General features: G+C 47.6%; 1 protein-coding gene across 1 annotated transcript in view; it reads left to right on the top strand.

Annotated features, from left to right (window-relative positions):
- Positions 1 to 22,664, top strand: part of gnav1 (guanine nucleotide binding protein (G protein) alpha v1) — a 98,254-nt gene that overhangs the window by 71,864 nt on the left and 3,726 nt on the right. The window contains exons 6-8 of the mRNA XM_052033271.1: positions 13,202 to 13,331; positions 18,377 to 18,448; positions 20,521 to 20,608. Coding sequence (XP_051889231.1) covers positions 13,202 to 13,331; positions 18,377 to 18,448; positions 20,521 to 20,608 — 290 coding nt within the window. The remainder of the gene's footprint in view (positions 1 to 13,201; positions 13,332 to 18,376; positions 18,449 to 20,520; positions 20,609 to 22,664) is intronic.

Here is a 22,664-nt window from a genome sequence, read left to right as displayed (position 1 = left end):
GTGATGTTAGGATCAGCTTTTAATTGTCAAGATAATATATCAAGAATATTTTCTGCTCTGTCTGTGGCCCGCTCCTGGGCACTCATGCTCAGTTTAATCTTTCTTGCTTTCTCTGTGATTTGACATTGAATTCAATCTTATTCCCTTGCTCAATTCTTGCAGTGTTGACTTCAGTCCTCGGGTCTGATGGGTTAATAAGCTCCCTGTTGTTTTCTCTGTTCACCCAGTAGTGAGATGTGCTGGATCATGTCATTTGTCTTCCTCACTCCCAGAGCACTGAGGATACTGAGCAGGTCAGGCAGCATCTGTGGGAGGAAATAAAATCAGGTGGGCTCATCGGGAAACCTGACGGATCTGAAATGCTAAGTCAATTCCTCTTTCCGCAGAGGACTTCCAGGACGATGAAGTGTAAATGGGCAAGGAAAAGTCTCGCTGATGGCCAGTTCAGAGTCAGAGAGAGCTTAGGAAACGTAGGTAGAAAAACTACAGCACAATTCAGGCCCTTCAGCCCGCAAAGCTGTGCTGAACATGTCCCTTCCCTAGAAATTACCAGGCTTACCCATAGCCCTCTATTTTTCTCAGCTCCATGTACCTATCCAACAGTCTCTTAAAGACCCTATCGTATCCGCCTCCTCCACTGTTGCCGGCAGCCCATTCCACACACTCACCACTCTCTGAGTAAAAAAAAACTTACCCCTGACATCTCCCCTATACCTACTCCCCAGCACCTTAAACCTGTGTCCTCTTGTGGCCACCATTTCAGCCCTGGGGAAAAGCCTCTGACTATCTATCCAATCAATACCTCTCATCATCTTATAAACCTCTATCAGGTCCCCCCTCATCCTCTGTCTCTCCAAGGAGAAAAGGCAGAGTTCCCTCAACCTGCTTTCATAAGGCATGCTCCGCATTCCAGGCAGCATCCTTGTAAATCTCCTCTGCACCCTTTCTATGGCTTCCACAATCTTTCTGTAATGAGGCGACCAGAACTGAGCTCAGTACTCCAAGTGGGGTCTGACCAGGGACCTACATAGCTGCAACAATACCTCTCAGCTCCTAAATTCAATTCCCTGATTGATGAAGGACAATACACCATATGCCGCCTTAATCACAGAGTCAACCAGCGCAGCGGCTTTGAGCGTCCTATGGACTCGGACCCCAAGATCCCTCTGATCCTCCACACTGCCAAGAGTCCTACCATTAATACTGTACTCTGCCATCATATTTGACCTACCAAAATGAACCACTTCACACTTATCTGGCTTGAACTGCATCTGCCACTTAGCCCAACGTTGCATCCTATCTGTGTCCCTCTGTAACCTTGTAGCAATAACGAGGACATGGAACACATGCTGGTCTATGTGAGGGCAATCGAACTAGAACAAAATTCTGAAAATTCGCCCTGAAAATTCTTTCATTTGAGACACTTGCCCAACTCCATTTTGAATTCTACAATTGCATCCACCTCCACTCTTTCCCCTACCCTCCTGCATCCAGCTCCAACACTGCACTCCAGATTCTAACCACACTCTGCCACCTTTTGAGTCATTTACCAGTCACCTTCATTCTCTGTCCCCTGGTTCTTGGCCCCTCAGGCCAATAGGAACAGTTCTTGTCTAACTACCCTGTCTAGATCTTTAATATATACATCCATCTCCTTTCTACTCCATTCCAAGGAGAACAACCCCAGCATTTCTAGTCTATCCATATGACTGATTCCAGGGATGAGGGACATTTGTTAATCTCTTCTGCACCATTTCCACATCTTTCCTGAAATGTGATGCCCACAACTGAACAATCTAATCCAACCACAGCCAAGTTACTGTTTTATAAAAGTTCATCATTATTGATGAAGTATCTTTTTCTTGAAACAGTAACTCTCTTTCTCCTTCCACAGACACTGCCTGACCTGCTGAATGTTTCCTAGCATTTTCTGTCTTTATTTCAGATTTCCAGCATCTATAGTTTTTTTTGATTTCCTTTCTTTTGTTAGCATGCCACCACTTATCAAGCCCACATCAACCACAGTATCAACCTGTTCTGCCACTTTCAACAAACAAGAGGCTGGATAGGCCGTGTTTTTATTTCCCTGGAGCGTAGGAGGCTGAGGGGTGACCTTATAGAGGTTTATAAAATCATGAGGGGCACAGGTAAGGTGAATAGTCGGTCTTTTCCCCAGAGTAGCAGAGTCCAAAGCATAGGTTTACTGTGAGAGGGGAAAGATTGAAAAGGGGCCTGAGAGGGTTGTGAGTATTTGGAATGAGCTGGTAGAGGCAGGCACGATTACAGCACTTAAAAGGCATTTGGACAGTTAGATGAATAGATTTAGAAGGATATGGGCAAAATGCAGGCAGATGGGACTAGCTCAGTTAGGCAGCTTGGTTGGTACGGACAAGTTGGGCCGAAGGGCCTGCTTCTGTGCAGCGTACCTCTATGGCTAAACCGTGCCCAGATGCTGCTCAACCCACTGAGTTCCTCCGGCAGATTGTTTTCTGCACTTTTACCCCAAGATCTCTCTGTCCTTGCACCCTTTCAGAATGGACCCTCTAGTTCGTAACATTTCAAATTCTTGCTCGTGAAATGTAACACTTCACATTCTTCTGTGATATTTTAGTGTTGAATTTCAATGGAGTTTATATTGGGGCAAATAACTTGATATCTGAAAAGTTGCAAAACTCTCATGTAAACAAGCCTGGAAGAATTTTGTGTTGTCTGAAAGTGAAAAGGATTAATTAGTACCTTGAGATGGAAATGAAAAAGAACACATGAGGTTAAGGCAATTACATCTCAAATGGATAAATTGTTACTGAGTCTAGAGAAATTGATAGTGGTTTTCTAGTGGTTTTTGTGTGAAATGGTGACCTGTCAAAAGAGGAACTCATCTAGTTTTTTCTTGAAATGAAAATTGCCTGAATCATGAAGAGAAAAGCTTGCTATTCCTTTATCACTGATGAGAGTTGTAAAGTATCATTAAATCCCTTCTAATGTAAAAGCTCTGGGTGATCACTTTAAGTGGGCTTTGTATTAACTTGTATTTTATTTTATTAAGGATAATGAAGGCCTTGGGCCAAAAATATATCAGGACAGCTTTTCAACTATAACAATTCATAAAACAATAAAGGCAGTTACTAGGCAGTAACCATTTGGAGATTACTAGGTACAACTTCTTGTATCGCTGCCATATAGAAAACAGGAGCAGGAGTAGGCCATTCGGCCCTTCGAGCCTGCTTCATCGTTCACGATGGTCGTGCTGATCACCCACCTCAGAACCATGTTCCTGCTTTCTCCTCACATCCCAAGGAAGACTTGTTTATATAAGCACCTTTCTCATTTCCTTTCATTACATCCCAAAGCTATTTGCAGCATTTAGAAAGGCATTATTGAATTGTGATCACTGCTACAATGTAGGCAATTTACACACTGCAAGATCCTGCAAACTGTAGAGGGATAATCACCAGGTAATCTGTTTTATCCACTGGCTGCTTTGTCTTTGGCCTCCAAAGAAGCTCAATGCGAGCAGCACCTGGTCTTCTGACTGGGTGCATGTTTCAGACCTCCGGTCTCAACACTGAATTCAGCAATCTCAAATAATTACCATTCCAGCCTGGCATATGCTGGAAATGTGAGATCATTTGTTTTCTCTTCATTTTTCATTGTTTGCCTTCCCTTATCCACACCTTCCCTGGATGCTCCTTTTGTTATCCACTGGCCTTTACTGAAATCTCTCTGCCATCCCCACCCACTTGTCATGTAGTCTCTCCTCCTCTTCAAACAGTTGCAGACGCAGGTCTTGGTGAAGCTACAGCTTGAGAGAGGTGACAACCGTCCCTGGACAAAGATGGCCCTCGAGTCCAGAAAGCCAGAGTGTGTTGGTAGAGTGGTTCAATTCAGACAATAAAAGTGGAAGGTATTCCAGTATTTCATAATAAATTTATTCTTGAGTGAATAAAGCAACATACTGTTTAGAACAACAAACTCAATCTATTCATCGATCCTAAAAAAAAATGGTCATGCTCTCAGTTGAGATTAATTCAGCATTAAATGTTAAAACACAACCATCACTTTGTTGGTTTGCCGTACACCTTAATGTTGCATTTATTGACGCAATGAAGCAGAGTCCAGGGAAATTCTCCAGTGACTGGGAACGTACGGCATTAATAGTTTGATCCACGATTGGGATCGATTTGATCTTTAATGATGTCATTTGAGTTTTTCATTTTTCTTCAGGAATGAACTTTCAATTTCCGAATCATTGTACTGAAAGACGTTATCTGAACTAATAGTCTGTTTCTGCTTTCATGCTGTCGGAAGCAGCTCCATCTTCATCTGCCATTTTTCTTTTGAACACCTTTTTAAATAGCCATCTCAGAATGTGAGCATAGATGAATTAGCTCCTCATTGCTTGCCCAGGGAGAGGTGATAGATATCCTCCCCGAATTCTTGTACTCTGTGTGGTGAAGGTGGTGTTAGGAGGAAAGAGTTCAGTTGCATTTAGTAGTGCCTTTCACACCCTCAGTGCCCCCAAAGGGCTTCATGGGCAATGGAGTACATTCGAAGTGCTTTCTCCACATATGAGTGGATAAATTAGGAGCAGCAGTGAGTCACTTGGGTCCTCAATCCTGCTCCTCCAATCAATAGAGTCATGGTTGATCTGACTGTAAAATCAACTACTCACTGCCAGTAACCTTTCAGAGTACACAGCCAGTAATTTGTATACCACAATCCCAGAACGACCAGGTAATCTTGCATAGAGATGTTGATTGAGGGACGAGTGTTAGCCAGGAGACTGGAATGAATTTCCTCCCCCCACTGTCATAAGTTACTGTGGGATCTTGTATGCCCACCCGAAAGGTTTAGCTTGTATGTAAGATATCTTTATTAGTCACATGTACATTGAAGCACACAGTGAAATGCATCCTTTGCAGAGTGTGTTCTAGGGGCAGCCCACAAGTGTCGCCACACTTCCGGCGCCAACCTAGCATGCCCACAACTTTCTGACCCATATGTTTTTGGAATGTGGGAGGAAACCGGAGCACCCGGAGGAAACCCACGCAGGCACGGGGAGAACGTACAAACTCCTTACAGACAGCGGTCGGAATTGAACCCGGGTCGCTGGTGCTGTAATAGTGTTACGCTAACCGCTACACTACCGTGCCTGCCAATAGACTGCTCAAAATGCATCACTCCCTTGGTACTGTGCTCGAGAGTCAAACTGGATTTTGTACTTGATTCCCTGAAGTTAAATCTGTGTCTTTCCTACCCAGAGGTGAGAATGTGGACCTGGGCCCAGGGTTTCTTCAGTACCTGCAGTGTTGTACACAGTTTTGGTCTCTTTACCTCAAAAAGATTGTACTTGAGAGGAAGCACAGCAAAGCTTCACCAGGTTGGTTCCTTGGATGGTGGGTTTGACATTAGGGTTGGCATTAAGTAGAGTAGGTCTGTATTCTTGCAAGTTTTTTTAAATGAGAGTGGGCTTAATTGAGGCTTACTAAATTCTTTGAGGACCAAACGCATAGAACAGCAGAGGAATAGGCTCTTCAGCCCATGATGTTGTGCCGAACTAATTAAGCTAATGACACCTAATCCCCTCTGCCCGCAGAAGGTCCGTATCCCTCCATTCTCTGTATATTCATGTGCCTAAGAGCCTCTTAAATGCCTCCATATCTGCCTCCACCACCACCCCAGGCACCCACCACTCTCTGTATATAATAAAAAAAACCTGCCCTGCACATCTCCTTTGAACTTTCCCCCTCATCTTAAATGCATGTCCTTGACCCTGGGAGAAAGATACTGTTCAAGATTTGCCCTCATAAATGTCATTTCAGAGAAAACAACCCTAGTTTGTCCAACTACTCCTTATAACTCATCCCCTCTAATCTGGACGGCATCCTGGTAAGCCTCTTCTGTATCCTCTCCATAGACTCCACATCTTTCCTGTAATGGGGCGACCAGAATTGAATGCAATACTCCAGATGCAGCCTAACCAGAGCTTTATAAAGCTGCAACATAACTTCCCGACTCTTGAACTCAGTGCCTCGACTAATAAAGGCAAGCATGAGTCTGGAACCAGTGTACGCAGTCTCAGAATAAGGTGGAGGCTATTTAGGATCAAGCTGGGAAATTTCTTTGGTGAATTTCTGGAATTCTGTACCACAGAGGGCTGTCATTGAGTTCATTCAATACAGAGATCAATAGCTTTATGGATATTAAGGGGAATGTGGGGATAGGGCTGGAGAATGGTGCTGAGATTAAGGATCAACCATGATCTTGGTGAATGGCAGAACAGGCTTGGGGGGCATGCTCCTACATCACTGTACTGTCACGGGATGGAAATAGAAACCAAATCTCCCTTTCAGAATGTTGGATTAACGATTGAAGGGAAAGATGGATAGGATGATAAAATGGGAGCAGAAAGTAAAATGGAGAGTTGTGGGCTGTTAGGAGGGAAGGGTTAAATTGATCAGGGAGCAGGTGTTTATATAGGTCGACACATCGTCGTGGGCTGAAGGGCCTGTACTGTTCTGTTCTGTTAAAGCATTCTAAAACATGAGAGGTGGGGACGAGCGTTGAGTAGAGGATAAATGACCAGTACCGACGGGCTGGGCCAAATGGCCTCCATCCATGATCAGAGCATGTGGCGAGAGCATTGAGCTCAGTCGTCAGAACCTGCTGAGATCAGATCCAGACTAAAGTGAGAAAATGGATTGTCCACTCTCCCCCAGCCGCGCCCCTGTCTGCCCCTCTCTGTGCTTCCCGCCACCTGCTCCCCTCTGCCCTGCTGTTAAAGTGCTCTGCATTCCTATTTCCCAGTTGTGGTGATGGGCTCGGACCCCAGAATGATTCACTCTCCCTGCCAAATGATTGACCTGCGATGTTGCAGCAATTCTTGCATGTGGACTGCACACTGGAGCTTATTCCTGCGCAGTTGTTTCTTTTAACAGCAGCTTGTTAGTACATTAGCTTTGATCCCAATTTCATGATTGCAAAGAGAAAGGAATCCTCTGCTTTTAATTACATCGGCTATTGTGTGCCACCAAGTGAATCAAGGTAATACAAAGCAGGAAATTGTATGTACTCCTCCTCTCAATCCAGTGCTAATGAGCACGATGGGCTTTTGATTATTGCAGCTTTCCTTTCTACTTATTCTCAAACTAAAGTGGAAATTTCCCTTGGGTGCCTGTAATGAATTACAACGGCCAGGTTCTCTGCTGATGCAGACAGCATTTTTGTCTTATTACTTGTTTCAGGATGTGTTGGAATGTAGGTGGCTTTGATGGCAAGCAGCGATACTTGAGATGGTTTCCAGATCTCAGAGAGGGGAAATTCTGAAAGGTTCAGTCTGTGCCTAACCTGCCTTCACTCTCCCCACCCACCTCACCCCTCTCTGTTTACTTTCTTTCTCTGAACTTTGCAACCTGCCATCATCTGTCTACAGTTCCTCGTGTGTCTTGCTCTGATTCCATCGTTGTGCTCCAGGGTCCTCATGAAGGTTTATGGTGTTAGCCTTGCAGTGTAAATGCAGGGTGTTGGATTGGTTTAACTCTGTGGAATTGCCTGATGTGTCTGTGAGTGGATGGATTTCACGCACAAAGTCGACCGCAGATTATCCGAGCTCTGTCTGTTTCTCGTTCTCGCCCTTTCAATCTACCAGCTGCTCACATTCCCCAACCACTGCAGGGGTTTAATGCACTAACCCTGCTAATGCTTAAGCAATGTACAAAGTGCCGGTGTGTATACTGTAGATCTGAGAGCTCTGATTGATTGTCATTGTTGCATTATATCTATGTTCTTGGTGCATACTGGCACAGAAGATTAGTGCGGGTGCTGCGCAGCTCCTCCAATCCAGGTTTGATCCTGATCTTGGGAACAGTTCTTTGTGGAATTTTTACATTCTCCCTATGACTGCTTGGGTCTCCCCCTCTGCACCCCCCCCCCCCCCAACCCTCCAGGTGTTGCAGTTTCCTTCCACATCCCAAAGACGTTCTAGTTTGTAGGTTAATTTGCTTCTGTAAATCACCCCTAGTGCAGGAGAAAAGAGGGAGCCGATGGGTACGCCGGAGAAAATAGGTTACAGGGGATGTATGGGACATGGGATTGCTCCGAGAGCTGGCATAGACTCGATGGGCTGAATGGTCTCATCCTGTGTTGTAGGAAAATATAAGGTATGGTTTCTATAACACATTCCAAAGTGCTCTAAAGCTTTGCTCTTGTAGTCTGTTGCTAAATGTAATTATTTTAAAAGTCCCTCATGAAAAATTACTCACCAACCCCTCCTCGCACCCCGCCCAAGCAATGACCTTGGGGGGCATGGGTTCTATGAGCACCACAGTCTGACAATTCCTGAACCACTCGGGTCACCATGAACACCTCGGCTGATGGAACCTGTTACCAGGGTTGGTTGGTGCTTGGAGCTGGCTGTGTTTGTTAAATCTCCTACTCTGCAGAGGAGAGTTTTGTGGGCAGGAAGGTCGTTTCCACTGGTAGGTGAGACTAGAACTAGGGGACATAGCCTCAAGGTTCAGGGGAGTAGATTTAGGATGGAGATGAGGAGGAACTGCTTTTCCCAGAGAGTAGTGATTCTGTCGAATTCTCTGCCCAGGGAAGCAGTAGAGGCTACCTCGTTAAATATATTTAAGACACAGTGAAGAGAGATTTTTGCATAGTAGGGGAAATGAGGGTTATGGGGAAAAGGCAGGGAGATGGATCTGAGTCCACGGCCAGATCAGCTATGATCTCATTGAATGGCGGAGCAGGCTCGACGGGCCAGGTGGCCGACTCCTGCTAGAGAAACAAAGGACGTTGCCAGTCACTTCAACTCCCCCTCCCACACTACCACTGATATATCAGTCCTCGGCCTCCTCCACTGCCGGGAGAATTCCAAGCGCAAACTGGAGGAACAGCAGCTCATTTTCCGTCTTGGAACCTTGCAGCCTGACGGCATGAACGTTGAATTCTCCCATTTTTGGTAATCCCCCTCGCCCCCCCCCCCACACCCCCTTTCCCCACAAACACCCCCCCCCCCAACCATGCTTCTTCTCTTCTTCCTTTTCAGCCTTTTTTTTCCCTCTCTCCTTACCTTTGACCCATCCCCCGGTGGATCTGCTCCCCCCTCCTCCCCCGCACCTGCCCATCACCATCTCTGACCTGCATCTACCTATCACCACCCTGTGCCCACCCCACCTCCCCTCTTCTGTCCACCTATCACTGCTCTGCTTTTCCCTCCTTTATATCGGGCTTCCCCCTTTTCCTATCTTCAGTCCTGAAGAAGGGTCCTGACACGAAACGTCGACCGCCTGCTTTTCTCCACGGATGTTGCCCGGCCTGCTGAGTCCCTCCGGCATCATCGTGTTTTTTGCCTTCTGCTCCTGTTTCTTATGTGGGTGCCATCCGTGACACCGACTGGTGAACGAGCCTGGAAGGTGGAGGTTGCAGTGTGACGGAAGGGGAGCTGCTGATGGCCATCGTCAGGGACCCTCCATGCTTGTTGGTCTACATTGGCTCCCAGTTAGGCTAAGCTTTTTGACTTTTGAAGTTCTCACCTTGAATGCCCTCGTCGGTATCACCCCCTCAGCTCCTTAACAACCAGATCTCTGCACTCCTGCACCTCTGGCATGTTTTCGCTCTCCCATCACTTTTCCATTGGTGGTCCTGCCTTAAACTACTGGACCCCAATCCAAGGAATTCCCTTGCTCATCCCCCCTGCCTTTGCACCTCCCTTCACGCCCAAGTCATTTCTCAAAACCTACCCCTTTGAACCAACTTTGTCCCAATCTCTCCCCTACTGGCTCAATGTCAGTCTCTGTGTTCCTGTGAACTCCACAGGGACATTTGACTAGGTTAGAGATGCTGCAGTAACTGGTCTCTGTTACAGTTTTCATCTCGTAGGCACATGCTGTTGATGTATGTGCTAGGTCCCTTGTGGGCAGCCCACCTGAGGCCAAACCAGCTCTGCTATGATTGGAAACGGACCTCGCAGCTCTGTGTAGCTTGGTCCATAGCTGTCCACAGTGAGCGGCTTGATAAGATTCAGAAAAGGCTGAAACAGAGGGCAGGTGCTATGAGGAGAGGTTGGACAAACTTGGGTTGTTTTCTCTGGAGCAGCGGAGGCTGAGGGGAGACCTGATAGAAGTTTATAAAATTACGAGAGGCATAGATAGCAGAGACAGCCAGTATCTTTTTCCCCACGGTTGAATGTCTAATACTAGAGGGCGTACATTTAAGGTGAGAGGGGGAAAGTTCAAAGGAGATGTGCGGGGCAAGATTTTTGCACAGAGTGGTGGTGCTTGGAGTGCGCTGCCAGGGTGGTGGTGGCAATAGAGGCATTTAAGAGGCCCTTTAGAAAGGCGCACAAACGTGCTGAGAATGGAGGGATATGGCCCATGTGCAGGCAGAAAGAATTAGGTGTCGTTTGCTAAATTAGCCTGTTTTGCCTGTTTCTGTGCGATGCTTTTGCATTAAGCTGTAGCCTTAAATTTGCCCCAAAAATTTGGGATTTTTAAGCTGATAGTTTTTTGGCACCTCTTGGGCATTGTACTTTGCAATGGGAAGTGTGGAGCATCAGGAAGAATGAACACAGGACATGTCACCGAAAGCTGGCACCTTTGACAATGTTGCATTCTCTCAGTACTGGCCCAGATGTTTGCACTTGAGCTGCTGCAGTGGAGCTTGAGGTAGGAGGGGAGGGCGTGACCCACTGAGATGCAATGGAACAGAGAGAGATTTGAGATGGAAGGCATGACAACTCGATAAAGGGGCAGGGGGTAGGTAAGTACAATGACAGTCTGATAATTCGACACCCTTGGCGCTTTCATGGTGCTGGACTGGCAGATTTTTCAGACTATAGAATGTTATTCCTATTGATACCTAAACACATTTGTATTTTGCATGTTGAACTGTAGTATAATAAATTTTCCAGCAAATCCAGTGAATTTGAAGGGAGCGGGAAATGTCTAAGCTCCAGCAGCACATTTTTCCACATTTCCTACTCCTAGTGATCCTGGCCCAGCTCCAGCTCCAGCTCCACGCCTCACCCCACAGTCCGGATCCCGGCTCGCAGTCCGGACTAATGAGTGAGCCAGATGCCGGGCCATCGTAATTTCTGAACAAACTGATGCCGGATTATCGGAAGTTATACTGTAGAATGTGAAGTGTGGGCAAAGAGGTTAGTGTCAGTCAGAAAAAAGGTTGGACAGCCAGATGGGCAATCCATACTCCAAAATGGGAGTAACTCTTCGTATGGATTGAACTGCCTCATGAACCAAATGAGAGAATGAAAGCTTTCCTCCAATACCTTCAACGTTCAGTTGTCTGAAGTGGGCTTGTTAGCAGTGCTGATGTCCCTGTGAATGTTTTGCTGTTACTTATGTGCAGTTATGACTTGCATCACTTGTACACAGATAATGGTAAGACCTCTGTTTAATTTTACAGTCACTGACTCCTTGTTATTTGCAGTTTTCAACGGTACAACTCAACCATGATGGACGTGACCTTATTTAATACTGTCACTGCACAGCAGCTTCTGTTTTACCCTGGGGGATGGATGTAAATGGCAGAGATTGAAAATGGGGGTAAAAGTTTTGTGTACATTGCAACAGGAAATGTCACCAGTGAGATGAGAGAGAGAGATGCTGGTTAATGCTCAGGGAGATGCTTTTTGCCGGGATGGTTAGCGCAGTGCAGGAGTCTTCTGAGCAGTGCTACAGGGGTGAGGCAAAACCTCAGGTGTTTCTGTGGTGTGTTATCCTGTGACCAAGCTTTCGTTACCTTGTTCCAATCTCTCTGTAGCCAGAAGTCAGTGGAGATAATCTGACAGGAATACAGTAGTCCAACAGTTAAGCCATTGGATCAACAGCAGTTGTTCTGAACCACTGATCCGGAGACAGACGTTCGAATCCCACCATGGCAGCTAGGGAATTGAAGTTCGAGGAGGAAAAACCTAGCCACAGTAACGTATCGCAGTGTGGTAAAAGCCTAGCCACCGGCCTCCAAGGAAGGAAATCAGGTTCCTTCTTACCTGCTCTGAACTGTACATGACTCCAGGCCAATGGACTCTTAACTGGGGGCAACTAGGGATGGGCAACAGATGCGGCATAGCCAGTGGCATCTACGTCTAATGAATGGGCAGAGGGCATGTGAGAAGAAATGGAGTACAGGCAGTCCCTGAGTTGTGTAAGGGTTCCAGTCCTGAAAACTGTCTTCAAGTCAGAAACGTCCATTTTCTACAACTACCCACTGTGTTTCACTCTGCGTACACTTGCTATAAGATAATTTCTTTGACTAATCACCCTACTACTACCCATAATTAAACTAATGGAATACACTCTGTATCCCGTCATTAATGAAAGCCATGAAACATTATAATTACTAGCTTTAAAAATGTGTGGAAGAATTTGAGTGAAGTCAGATTTCTGTAAGTGCGGTCATTCATAACCTGGGAGCTCCTGTGATGTGAACCTGCAGTTAGTGCGCGATGGTAAGCTATTGGAGATCGAGAGGAGTTGTGTGGGTTTGAGTTATTGGGAACCAAAAAAAAACCACACAAGGTGGTCTTCATTTTCCCAGGGTGGGGCCTGTGAGGGGGCAGAAGCTGTTTCCTCAAGGCTGGGTTCAGCTCTTCTATCTCCAGGTGCCTTCGCTTGTGGAACTGCTCTCAATCACGTGACTTCCTCTCAAGGCGTTGCTCGCAGCTTGTTGCCCGCAGTGGTTCTCAGCCAAGGCTGCTTGAGGCCTACACTCCATTTGCAGGACACTTGTTCCTCTGCCAACATTAGGTGAGCCTTGCTGGTGAAAGGTGCTATAGAAATGCAGGTCCATCCCTTTTCCTTGTTTCGGATCAGCAGCTTAGGGTTGTCATCTGTGGGCACCTTCCAGACCTCCTATGTACAGCTACCCACCCCCTTTCCGGAGTCCTGCCATTGGCCACCCCATGTGTGCATCTTAGCAATACCCTGTCTTCCCATGCTAGCGAAGTCAAGGCTCTTCTTTAGCTGTTTGGATGGTTCTCAACTGTCAAACAGCCCCATATCTGGTATTTTTATGAATAATGAAAAGTCAACGTTTTTATTTTTAAGTTTTATTGCCCCCAAGACTGCACTGGGTAGTGACCTCCGTTCCGGGGGTCTCCGGACCAGTCCAGAGGGGGCTTCCTTTGTCCGTTCCCGATGGAGATGGTGTGGTAACTGCCGTTTGTCCTTGTGGATTCTAGACTGTACGACGTTGGGGGACAGCGAACGGAACGGAGGAAGTGGATCAGTTGCTTCGAGGACGTGAGGGCGGTGCTGTTTGTGGCTGCCTTGAGCGGATACGACATGTCGCTGCTGGAGGAGCCATCCGTGGTAAGGTTATGGATTTATTATTGTCACTTGTACCGATGTACAGTGAAAAACTTGTCTTGCATACCGTTCATACAGGTCAATTCATTACACAGTGCATTGAGGTAGTACAGGGTAAAAACAATAACAGAATACAGAGTAAAGTGTCACAGCTACAGAGAAAATGCAGTGCAGGTAGACAATAAGGTGCAAGGTCATAACAAGGTAGATTGTGGGGTCAAGAGTCCTTATTGAACCGTTCAATAGTCTTATCACAGTGGGATAGAAGCTGTCCTTGAGCCTGGTGGTACGTGCTCTCAGGCTTTTGTATCTTCTGCCTGATGGGAGAGGAGAGAAGAGAGAATGACCCAGTTGGGTGGGGTCTTTGATTATGCTGATTGCTTCACCAGGACAGCGAGAGGTATAGACAGAGTCCATGGAGGGGAGGCTGGTTTCTGTTATGTTCTGGGCTGTGTCCACAACTCTCCGCAGTTTCTTGCGGTCCTGGGCAAAGCAGTTGTCATACCAAGCCACGATGCATCCAGATAGGATGCTTTCTATGGTGCATTGATGAGAGTTAGTGAGGGTCAAAGGGGACATGGCAAATTTCTTTAGCCTCCTGAGGAAATACAGGCGCTGGTGAGCTCTCTTGACCGTGGCGTCTACGTGGTTGGACCAGGACAGGCTGTTGGTGATGAAGCTTGAAGCTCTCGATCTCAGCACCATTGATGTGGACAGGTGCATGTACACCGCCCCCTTTCCTGAAGTCAATGACCAGCTCTTCTGTTTTGCTGACATTGAAGGAAAGGTTGTTGTCATGACATCATGCCACTAAGCTCTCTGTCTCCTTCCTGTACTCCAACTCATCGTTATTTGAGATGCAGCCTACTACAGTGGCATCATCTGCAAACTTGTAGATGGAATTAGGGCAGAATCTGTCTGTGCACGTTCGAAATCTGCCTGCAGCCTGGTTATTGCGGTCTCCAGGTGATGCTGTGTGCATCACTGGGAAACTGACTGCACTCCATACGGAGACAGTGAGAGAAACAGCTTCACGTCACAGGAGTGAGTGTCTAAGCTTCCTGTGACGGTCTGTACCTCTGCTCAGTCTGTCCATCAGCTTTCTGTCTCTCCTCCTGTCCCGATGTCTGGCTTCCATCCCCCTGTGTTGGGGAAGGGTGGGGTGCCCATCTACCCATCTGCTGTCCTTTGGCAAGGTGCAAACAAAGGCAGTCATTACAAGATTTAAAAAAAGTCACAGGGCTCTGACCCAGGGTGAAGGGTGCCATGTTCTGGATTCACCGTGACTGCAGAGTGTCCGATGGTGAACAGCGAGCTGGCAGGAGTGTCCCCTCTGGACAAACGCAACTCACAGGGGTGACAGTTTCCTCTGGGTGCACGGATCAGTCACCTGACTTATTCCCAATCACTTGCTCAACCTGCCCTGCTCCATTCACTGAACTGCCCGTGGAACCCGAGACCACAGGCAGCGCCGGAAACACTCAGCAGACCAAGCAACGTCCGAGCAGAGAGAAAGAGAGTCAATGTTTCAGGTCAGTGGCCCTGCACCAGGGACTGGAAAGTTCGTGTTTTAAGTTGCAGAGTGAGTGGAGAGAACAAAGTGCGTGTCTCATTCCTGCACTTGTACAGGATTACCCTTGCTGCCATTTCCAAGCTGACACAGGTTGGGTGATTGCTTTGTAAAACACCTCCATTCAGACTGCAAGGGCAGCCCTGAATTCCCAGTCACCTTTCACTTGAATTCTGCATCCCACTCCCTCTCAGACGTCCTGTGTTTGTTTAACATGCACTTAAGAGACAGCAACTCGTCTTCCAACTGGACCAATGGCAGGACTGTGGAAAGGGGGCGGGCAGCTGTACACAGGAGGTCTGTGAGGTGCCCACAGATGACAACTCTTAAGCTGCTGATCTGCAACAAGGAGCCTTACAAAAAAGATGGACCTGCATTTCTATAGCACCTCTCACACTCTTTTCCCCCCACCAATGTACCCGAGGGTGTTAGTCAGGGAATCATAACATTCCTGTATTACACCATTATACTTCTAAAGAAGAAAATTATACTTAATATTAAATTAAACAATTTCTGGTATACCCCCCCACCTTCCCGCAAATGTGGTTGTACCTTTATTTCAATTTGCTGTTTTAAGTTTACTTGCACCCTATCACAGATTTTCCCTCCGTACTCTCCTTCTCCACCCCCCCACCCCCCCCACCCCCCCCAAACTCCGGTTCCAATGAAGAGTCCCCAACCCGAAACACTGACTGTTTCTCTCCCCGCTAATGCTGCCTGATTTTTCGAGTGCTTCCACCCTTCTGTCTCTATTTTGAATTTCCAGCTGCTGCCGATCTTGCTTCAACTAACCGGCCCCTCCGATCTCCCTGTCCTAGCACCCCTTCCACTCTGCCCTGTACATTACATTGACCCTTCTCGCTCTTCCCACCAAAATGTAACACTTTGAACTTCACAGCGTCACATTTCATCTACCACCTGTCCGCCCCTTCCACCAGCCTCTCTGTACCTCTCTGTAGTCTGTTTCAATGCTCCTCGCAGTTCTCTACGCCTCCAAGCTTTGTGTCAGCGTTGAATCATTAAAATGTTCACAGCACAAAAGGAAGCTGTTCAGCCCATTACTTCTGTGCTATTGAGAAAGAGCTCCCAGTCTAATCCCACCTTCCAGCACTGCATCCATAGCCACACTTACATAATTCCTTGGGACATGAAGGCTATTTGGTCCATCGAGTCTGTGCTAGCTCTCAGCAATTCCATTCCCCTGCTATTTTTCCTTGTAGCCCTGCAGGTCACAGCTCGTTATAATGTTTAATGTGATGAGGGTTTCTGCCTTTTCAGGGAGTGAGTTTCAAGCCCCTGTGGGGAAATGTTTTATCTTGCCTTTATCTTTATCTTGTGCCTTTGTTTTATCTAATCCTTCTGCCAATGACTATGCCTCTGGGTTTTGACTACAGGGTCCTTCCTATTTATCCAAGCTCCTCCTCATTTTCTACACCTTAAGTAAGTCTGTCCTCTGCAGAGCAGATTGGTCTGGGGTGGGGGGGGGGGGGGGGGGGAGGTGGAAGACAGGGTAGAGTGGGACTCAGGGTAGAGGGCAGTGAATGGGAGGTGTTGGGATACCGGGGGGGGGTCTGGATACAGGAGGGCAGCGAGTGGGGAGGTATCAAGGGGCAGGAGGCTGTCTTTGTTGGGAGAAGGGGGTGGTGTCTGTAGGATGGCCTTCAGTGAGGTGGGTTGGGGTACACTAGGATGGCTTTCAGTGGGAGGGGTACAGGCAGTCGGCTCACAGTTGTGGAGGTGTTGGGAAATGCGTTGACATTCTAAGTGGAGGGGCTGGGGAAAAGGAAGGACGATCAGTAGGGGAGGGGTCAGAGTATGGGAGGATGGTGGTCTGTGGAAGGGCTCCGGGTGGGTGCGCTGGTGGTCTATAGGGAGGGGTCAGGGCCCAGGAGGGCAGGGGTCTGTGGAAGATGCACAGGAGCACATTCTGCAACTGGGGAGGATCCCACTCTGCGGTTAGAGGGGTTGGGGGACTGCGGTGGGAGGAGTCGGTACAGGGGACTGCAGTGGGAGGGGTCGGGGTACAGGGGTCTCCGGGGTGGGAGGGGTCAGGGGACTGTGGTGGGAGGGGCCGGGGTACAGGGGTCTCTGGCGTGGGAGGGGTCGGGGTACAGGGGTGTCTGCGGTGAGAGGGGTCGGGGGACTGCGGTGGGAGGGGTCGGGGTACAGTGGTCTCCAGGGTGGGAGGGGACGTGGGACCCTGCGGTCAGCGTGGGTAGATGCCTCTCCAGATGAGGGAGGGTGGTGATTCCTACGACGGTGAGTTTGTCCTGGGGGGAGTGATTTAGCAGGCTGAGCCTCTCGTTCCTTGACTTTAGAGGCGTGAGAGGTGATTTCGTTGAAAGGATTTGAAGGGTAGATGAGTAGTTGATGTTTCCCCGGGCACTCTGGAACCAGGGGTCACAGTCTCAAGTAAATGGTCGGCCACTGACGACTGACGGGCAGACCTTTCTCCACCCAGGGGATCTTTGGGATTCTCTCCCCAAGAGGGGTGTGGAGGCTCCGTCACTGACTACATTCAGGTCAGAAATCAGAAGATTTTTAGGGGGTTATTGGACATGGGACTTGTGAAGGAAAAGTGGCACCGAGGTAAAAATCGGCCAAGATCTCGTTGAAGGGCAGCACAGGCATGAGGGGCTGAATGGCCTCGTCCTCCTGTTACTTGTATCAAAAAAAAGCCTTGCCTCCACTTGAGAATGTGACTAAGCTAGAGAGGGTGCAGAGAAAGTCCACAGGGATGGTACCGGGACTGGAGGGCTTGCGTAATGAGGAAAGACTGGATAGGTTGGGATATTTTCCCTGGAGCGAAGGAGGCTGAGGGGTGACCTTATAGAGGTTCATAGAATCATGAGGGGTAGATGGTCGCAGTCATTGCCCCAAGGTAGGGGAGTCCAAAACCAGAGGGCATGGGTTTAAGGTGAGAGGGGAAAGATTTAAAAGGGACCTGAGGGGCAACTTTTTCACACAGAGGGTGGTGCGTATATGGAATGGGCTGCCAGAGGAATTGGTTGAGGTGGATACAAAGACATTTGGACAGGTACATGGATAGAAAAGGTTTAGAGGGATATGGGCCAAATGCAGGCAAATTGGACTGGCTCAGGTAGGCAACTTGGTCAGCATGGATGAGTTGGACAGAATGGCCTGTTTCCGTGCTGTATAACTCTGTGTGCTGAAACCTCTCGAACTGTCCATTGTTGAGTGCAGAGGTGAGCAAGCATCAGGACAAAATTGGCACCCACCACTCTCACCATAGGGCTCTCACCTCGCTTTGCAATTGCAGAAAACTGTAACCTCCTTCAGAACTAAACCCTGTCCCTATGATCGAGTTGCAGGTTTGGATACAAACGAGTGACGTACATTTCTGAAGCAGTTTTTCCACATTTTACTGTAAGCTCCGGGCAGAGTCTACGGCTGCCTGCATTTATGTGAAACTCGAGTGATTCTGCTCTGACCTCTCGCTACCTTCCTTCCATTTTAGAATCGGTTGCAGGAGAGTTTAAGGCTTTTTTCCTCCATCTGCAATAACATGTTCTTCAAGAATACCTCCATGGTAAGTCATTTTAATGAGAAATTAATCACGCGAAAGCAAATAATCCTGGATGATCGAGATCTAAAATGGAAACAGAAAATGCTGGAAACACTCAGCGGGTCAGGCAGCTTCTGTGGAGAGAGGGACAGTTAACGTTTCAGGTGGTGCATATTTGGAATGAGCTGCCAGAAATTGTGGTTGAGGCGGGCACATTAGCAACGTTTAAAAGCCACCTAGATAAGCACATGGATAGGAGAGATTTAGAGGGCTCTGGGCCAAACATGGGCAAATGGGACCAGCTCACTGGGCAACACAGTCAGCATGGACGAGTTGGGCCGAAAGGCCTGTTTCCGTGCTCTATGACTCTGGCAGTGACTTTTCATTAATAGTAGGTGAATGAGTGAGAACGTTCTCCTGAGCTACAAACTGTGGTGAGGTGGATGAACCTCAAATACTGTTATTGCTGTGCACTACAGAAGTCATGTGATAGCCTGTGGGCCTGTGTCATAGACACCCTTAATGCATCAGCTTGCTCTAGTAGAGGCAGGTGGGGAACTGTCTCTGGTTGGGAGCAGAGTGCGGAGGGCGAAGTAACCTAGGGCAGGAACTGAGAGGGAACTGGTCTGGTGACTGAGGAGGGTCTGAGGAGGCATCTGACTGGACCAGAGCTGGCTCTTCTCCTGGTCCCAACATCCCTCCTCCCGCAACTCCAAGCTGCTCTTCACCGCCCAACACCCCTGCCTCCCCAACCCCTGTCTCCCATCCCTCCCCAACACCGCACCTTTTTTGCCTGTAAGTAGCTCACTGGCTCACAGCTACAGTGGCCCAGCTTCAATCCTGACCTCCGGTGCTATGTGTGTGGAGTTTCCACGTTCTCCTCATGATCTTGTGGATTTCCTCAGGCGCCTTGATTTCCGCCCACATCCGAAAGACGTGCGGGCTAGTAGGTTAATTGTCTGCTGTTAATTGCCCCTAGTGTGTGTGGGCGAGTGGTAGAATTGGGAGGAATTAATGGGAATGTGGGGAGAATGTGTTGCAGGGGAAATTACTAGGAGAATGGGACTGTTCTGTGAACTAGCATAGACTTGATGGACTCAATGGCCTCCTATGTCATAAGCAAATACAAGATTAGAATTGAGTCTGTAAGATGAAAGGGGGCAGGGAGGAGGACAGAGGAGTCTGTTGAGAGACGCAGTAGGTAGGGCCCAGGTTAATGGGGACGTTAGGAGTGGCTGGGATTGCTGGGAGGGAGGAGTTTCATGTGAGGGGACAGAATCTGGGGTTCCTGAGGACTGAGAGGCAGTGGGTGAAGTCTGCAGGTGGTCCTGGGGGAGGGATGCTTGCTGGAAGGGGATAGAGTCAGGGCTGCCAAGGGGTGGGAAGGGTGAGTTTGCGGCTGCCACTATGGAATAAGGTAGGGGAAAATTGGAAGGAAGGCTGAGCGGAAGGTGGTGAGTCTCAAAAGTCGGGAGTCTCGAAGAAATGGGGAGCTGGGAACGGAGACTTCCTGCAGCACAGCCAGAGATGGTGGCGAGCAAGTTCTGAACATCCTGGTTGCCTTGGCAAAGTCTCCCCCCCATCCCCGAGAAATTATTCTGAAACCTCCTCTTGTAAGGAAGGTTATTTTAAGTCTCTCCACCTCTGACCTCAAATTAATTCAGTTCTGCTCATTACCAACACTGTCTGCCATTTGTAATTAAAAAGCAGAAAATAACTGGTGACAAATGGTCAGTTCTGTCATGCTTGACAATTCCACTTAATGTTATTGTCCAGTTAATGGGTTCATTTAATTCGTTTTATTTCCCTTCCTAATATGGTATCGCTTACTGACACTTCTGGGATCAGCCTGTATTCTCTTGACGTTGTTCCTTCTGGAGCCATGACTCTATCAGAGGTGTCCTCTACCCCCAATTTCCGTGTTAATTAGTCATGTCGGTGATCTATAGAATCATTAGGGATAAAATTCCAGGAAATTAAACCACAAAACTCAAATTTAGCATAGAATGTGGAATTAAAGTACTGGGACTAATTTAATTCGTAATATTCTTTGATATCGGAGGCTAATGTTCCCTTTTAAAATGAAATACTTTTAGATTTTGTTCCTGAACAAGATTGATTTGTTTCAAGAGAAGATCTTGCACTCGGGGAGACACCTCCGACTGTATTTTGCACAGTACAGAGGTACGTGAGTGTGACTTGCAGTTCTTCCCTCTCCCTCCCCCCTCTTCTTCCCCCACCCCCACCCCCCCAAGTTGAGTTTATTATCAGATGCACAAGTACATGTATGCACAGGTGCAATGCAAAACTTAGTTGCAGCAGCATCACAGGCACATAGCGTCAGATAAGCAGCATTCACAAGAAAAACAAACGTAAATTGTACACAATTGTTTACAAGAAAGAACACAATTAGAACAAAAGAGAACAAGGTCCATTTTAGTGCAAAGTGGTCATAGTGTTACTCAACTGTAGTGATTAGGGTTTTGCCGGTTGGTTCTCACCCAAGTGTGTTGTCTCAAGCCAGTTCTCCTCTCCTGAAAGCCCTGCTCTGGGCAGTAGGTCTCAGAGAGTTTGCTCCTGCCCAGTAACTTGCCAACAGGCAGGTGACTGCCATCCAGCCAGTCAGACTCTGGTGAGCCCACGAACTGGACCAAATCTTTCGGCCATCTCATCTCTATCTACATCCCATCTGCTCACTGTTTCCTCTTCCTCCTCTTTGTTCTTTCCTTGTTGCTTGCCGCCTTCACTCCAAAACGCGTCCCTTTCTGCCTGAACGTCGCAGCTTCACAGGACTGGTTTCATTGGATCTCGTTCTCCACGGGACTTGGAGCAACATTCTCCAGCACCAGTCACTCCTGTTTCCTTTCATAAATATCTTATTTATTTTTGAGATCTGGGTATTGCTGGCAATTTATCGACCATCTCTAATTTCCCTTGAGAAGTTGGTGGTGGTGAGTCACCGTTGTCTTCCACCACTGCGGTCCTTCTGGTGAAAATGCTCTCACAGTGCATTGGGGAAGGAGTTCCAGAATTCGGACCCAGCAGTGATGCAAGGGCCAGTGATAAAGTTTCCAAGTGAGGATGGTGTGTGACCTGGAGGGGAACCTGCAGGGGTCACACTTTCAGGATAAGGGACTGAGATGGGGAGAAATTTCTTCACTGAGGGTAGTGAAGAATTCTCTAACCTGGAGGGCTGTGGAGGCTTGGTCATTGATTGTAGAGATTGATTGATTTCTGGGCGTTGGAGAATTTTGGGGATAGAGCATGAAAATAGTATTAAGGTTGAAGATCAGTCCTGATTTTGGTATTGGTTTATCATTGTCACTTGTACCAAGGTACAGTGAAAAACTTGTCTTGCATACCATTCATACAGATCAATTCATTACAACAATGCATTGAGGTAGTACAAGGTAAAGCAATACAGAATGCAGAATAAAGTGTCACAGCTACAGAGAAAAGTGCAGTGCAATAAGGTGCAAGGTCAGAACGAGGTATATTGTGACTCCATCTTACCATACTAGAGAACCATTCAACAGTCTTCTAACAGCGGGATAGAAGCTGTCCTTGAGCCTGGTGGTACGTGCTTTCAGGCTTTCGTATCTTCTGCCCGATGGGAGAGGGGAGAAGAGAGAACGTCCGGGGTGGGTGGGGTCTTTGATTATGCTGGCTGATTTGCCGAGGCAGCGAGAAGTGTAGGTGAGTCCATGGAGGAGAGGCTGGTTTCCGTGATGCGTTGGGCTGTGTCCACAACTATCTGCAGTTATTTGCAGTCCTGGGCAGAGCAGTTGCTGTACCAAGCCGTGATGCATCCAGATAGGATGCTTTCTATCTGATTTTAACGAATGGTGGAGCAGGCTTGAAGGACCATATAGCGTACTCCTGCTTATCTTCTCTGCCCTTGATCGTCATCTCAATATTAAAATTGGTTTTGGCCCAGAGGTCCAAATTTGAACTTCCCAAATCAATAGGTGCATTTGTTCGCCCCTTACTACAGCATTTTGCATTTACCTCATGCCTTTTATCATGTTTGAATGTGTTCCAATGAAGCACAAAATTTGGCAAGTCAAAATCAAAACAGATGAGTTTTTAAGTGTCTTAAAGTTAGAGAAGCAGAGATATTTAGGGAGGGAATCTGGAGCTTAGGACCCAGGCAGCTGAAGACACAAAGGCCAATGGTGCTTCAGTGCAAATTGAGGAGTGACAGGAGGCCAGAACTGGAGGAGTGGCGCAGGTGGTAGAG

Source organism: Pristis pectinata, chromosome 18 (assembly GCF_009764475.1).
Source record: "Pristis pectinata isolate sPriPec2 chromosome 18, sPriPec2.1.pri, whole genome shotgun sequence".
Classification (NCBI taxonomy): Eukaryota; Metazoa; Chordata; class Chondrichthyes; order Rhinopristiformes; family Pristidae; genus Pristis; species Pristis pectinata.
Note: the sequence above shows the minus strand (reverse complement) of the source record. Positions and strands in the feature narration are given on the sequence as shown.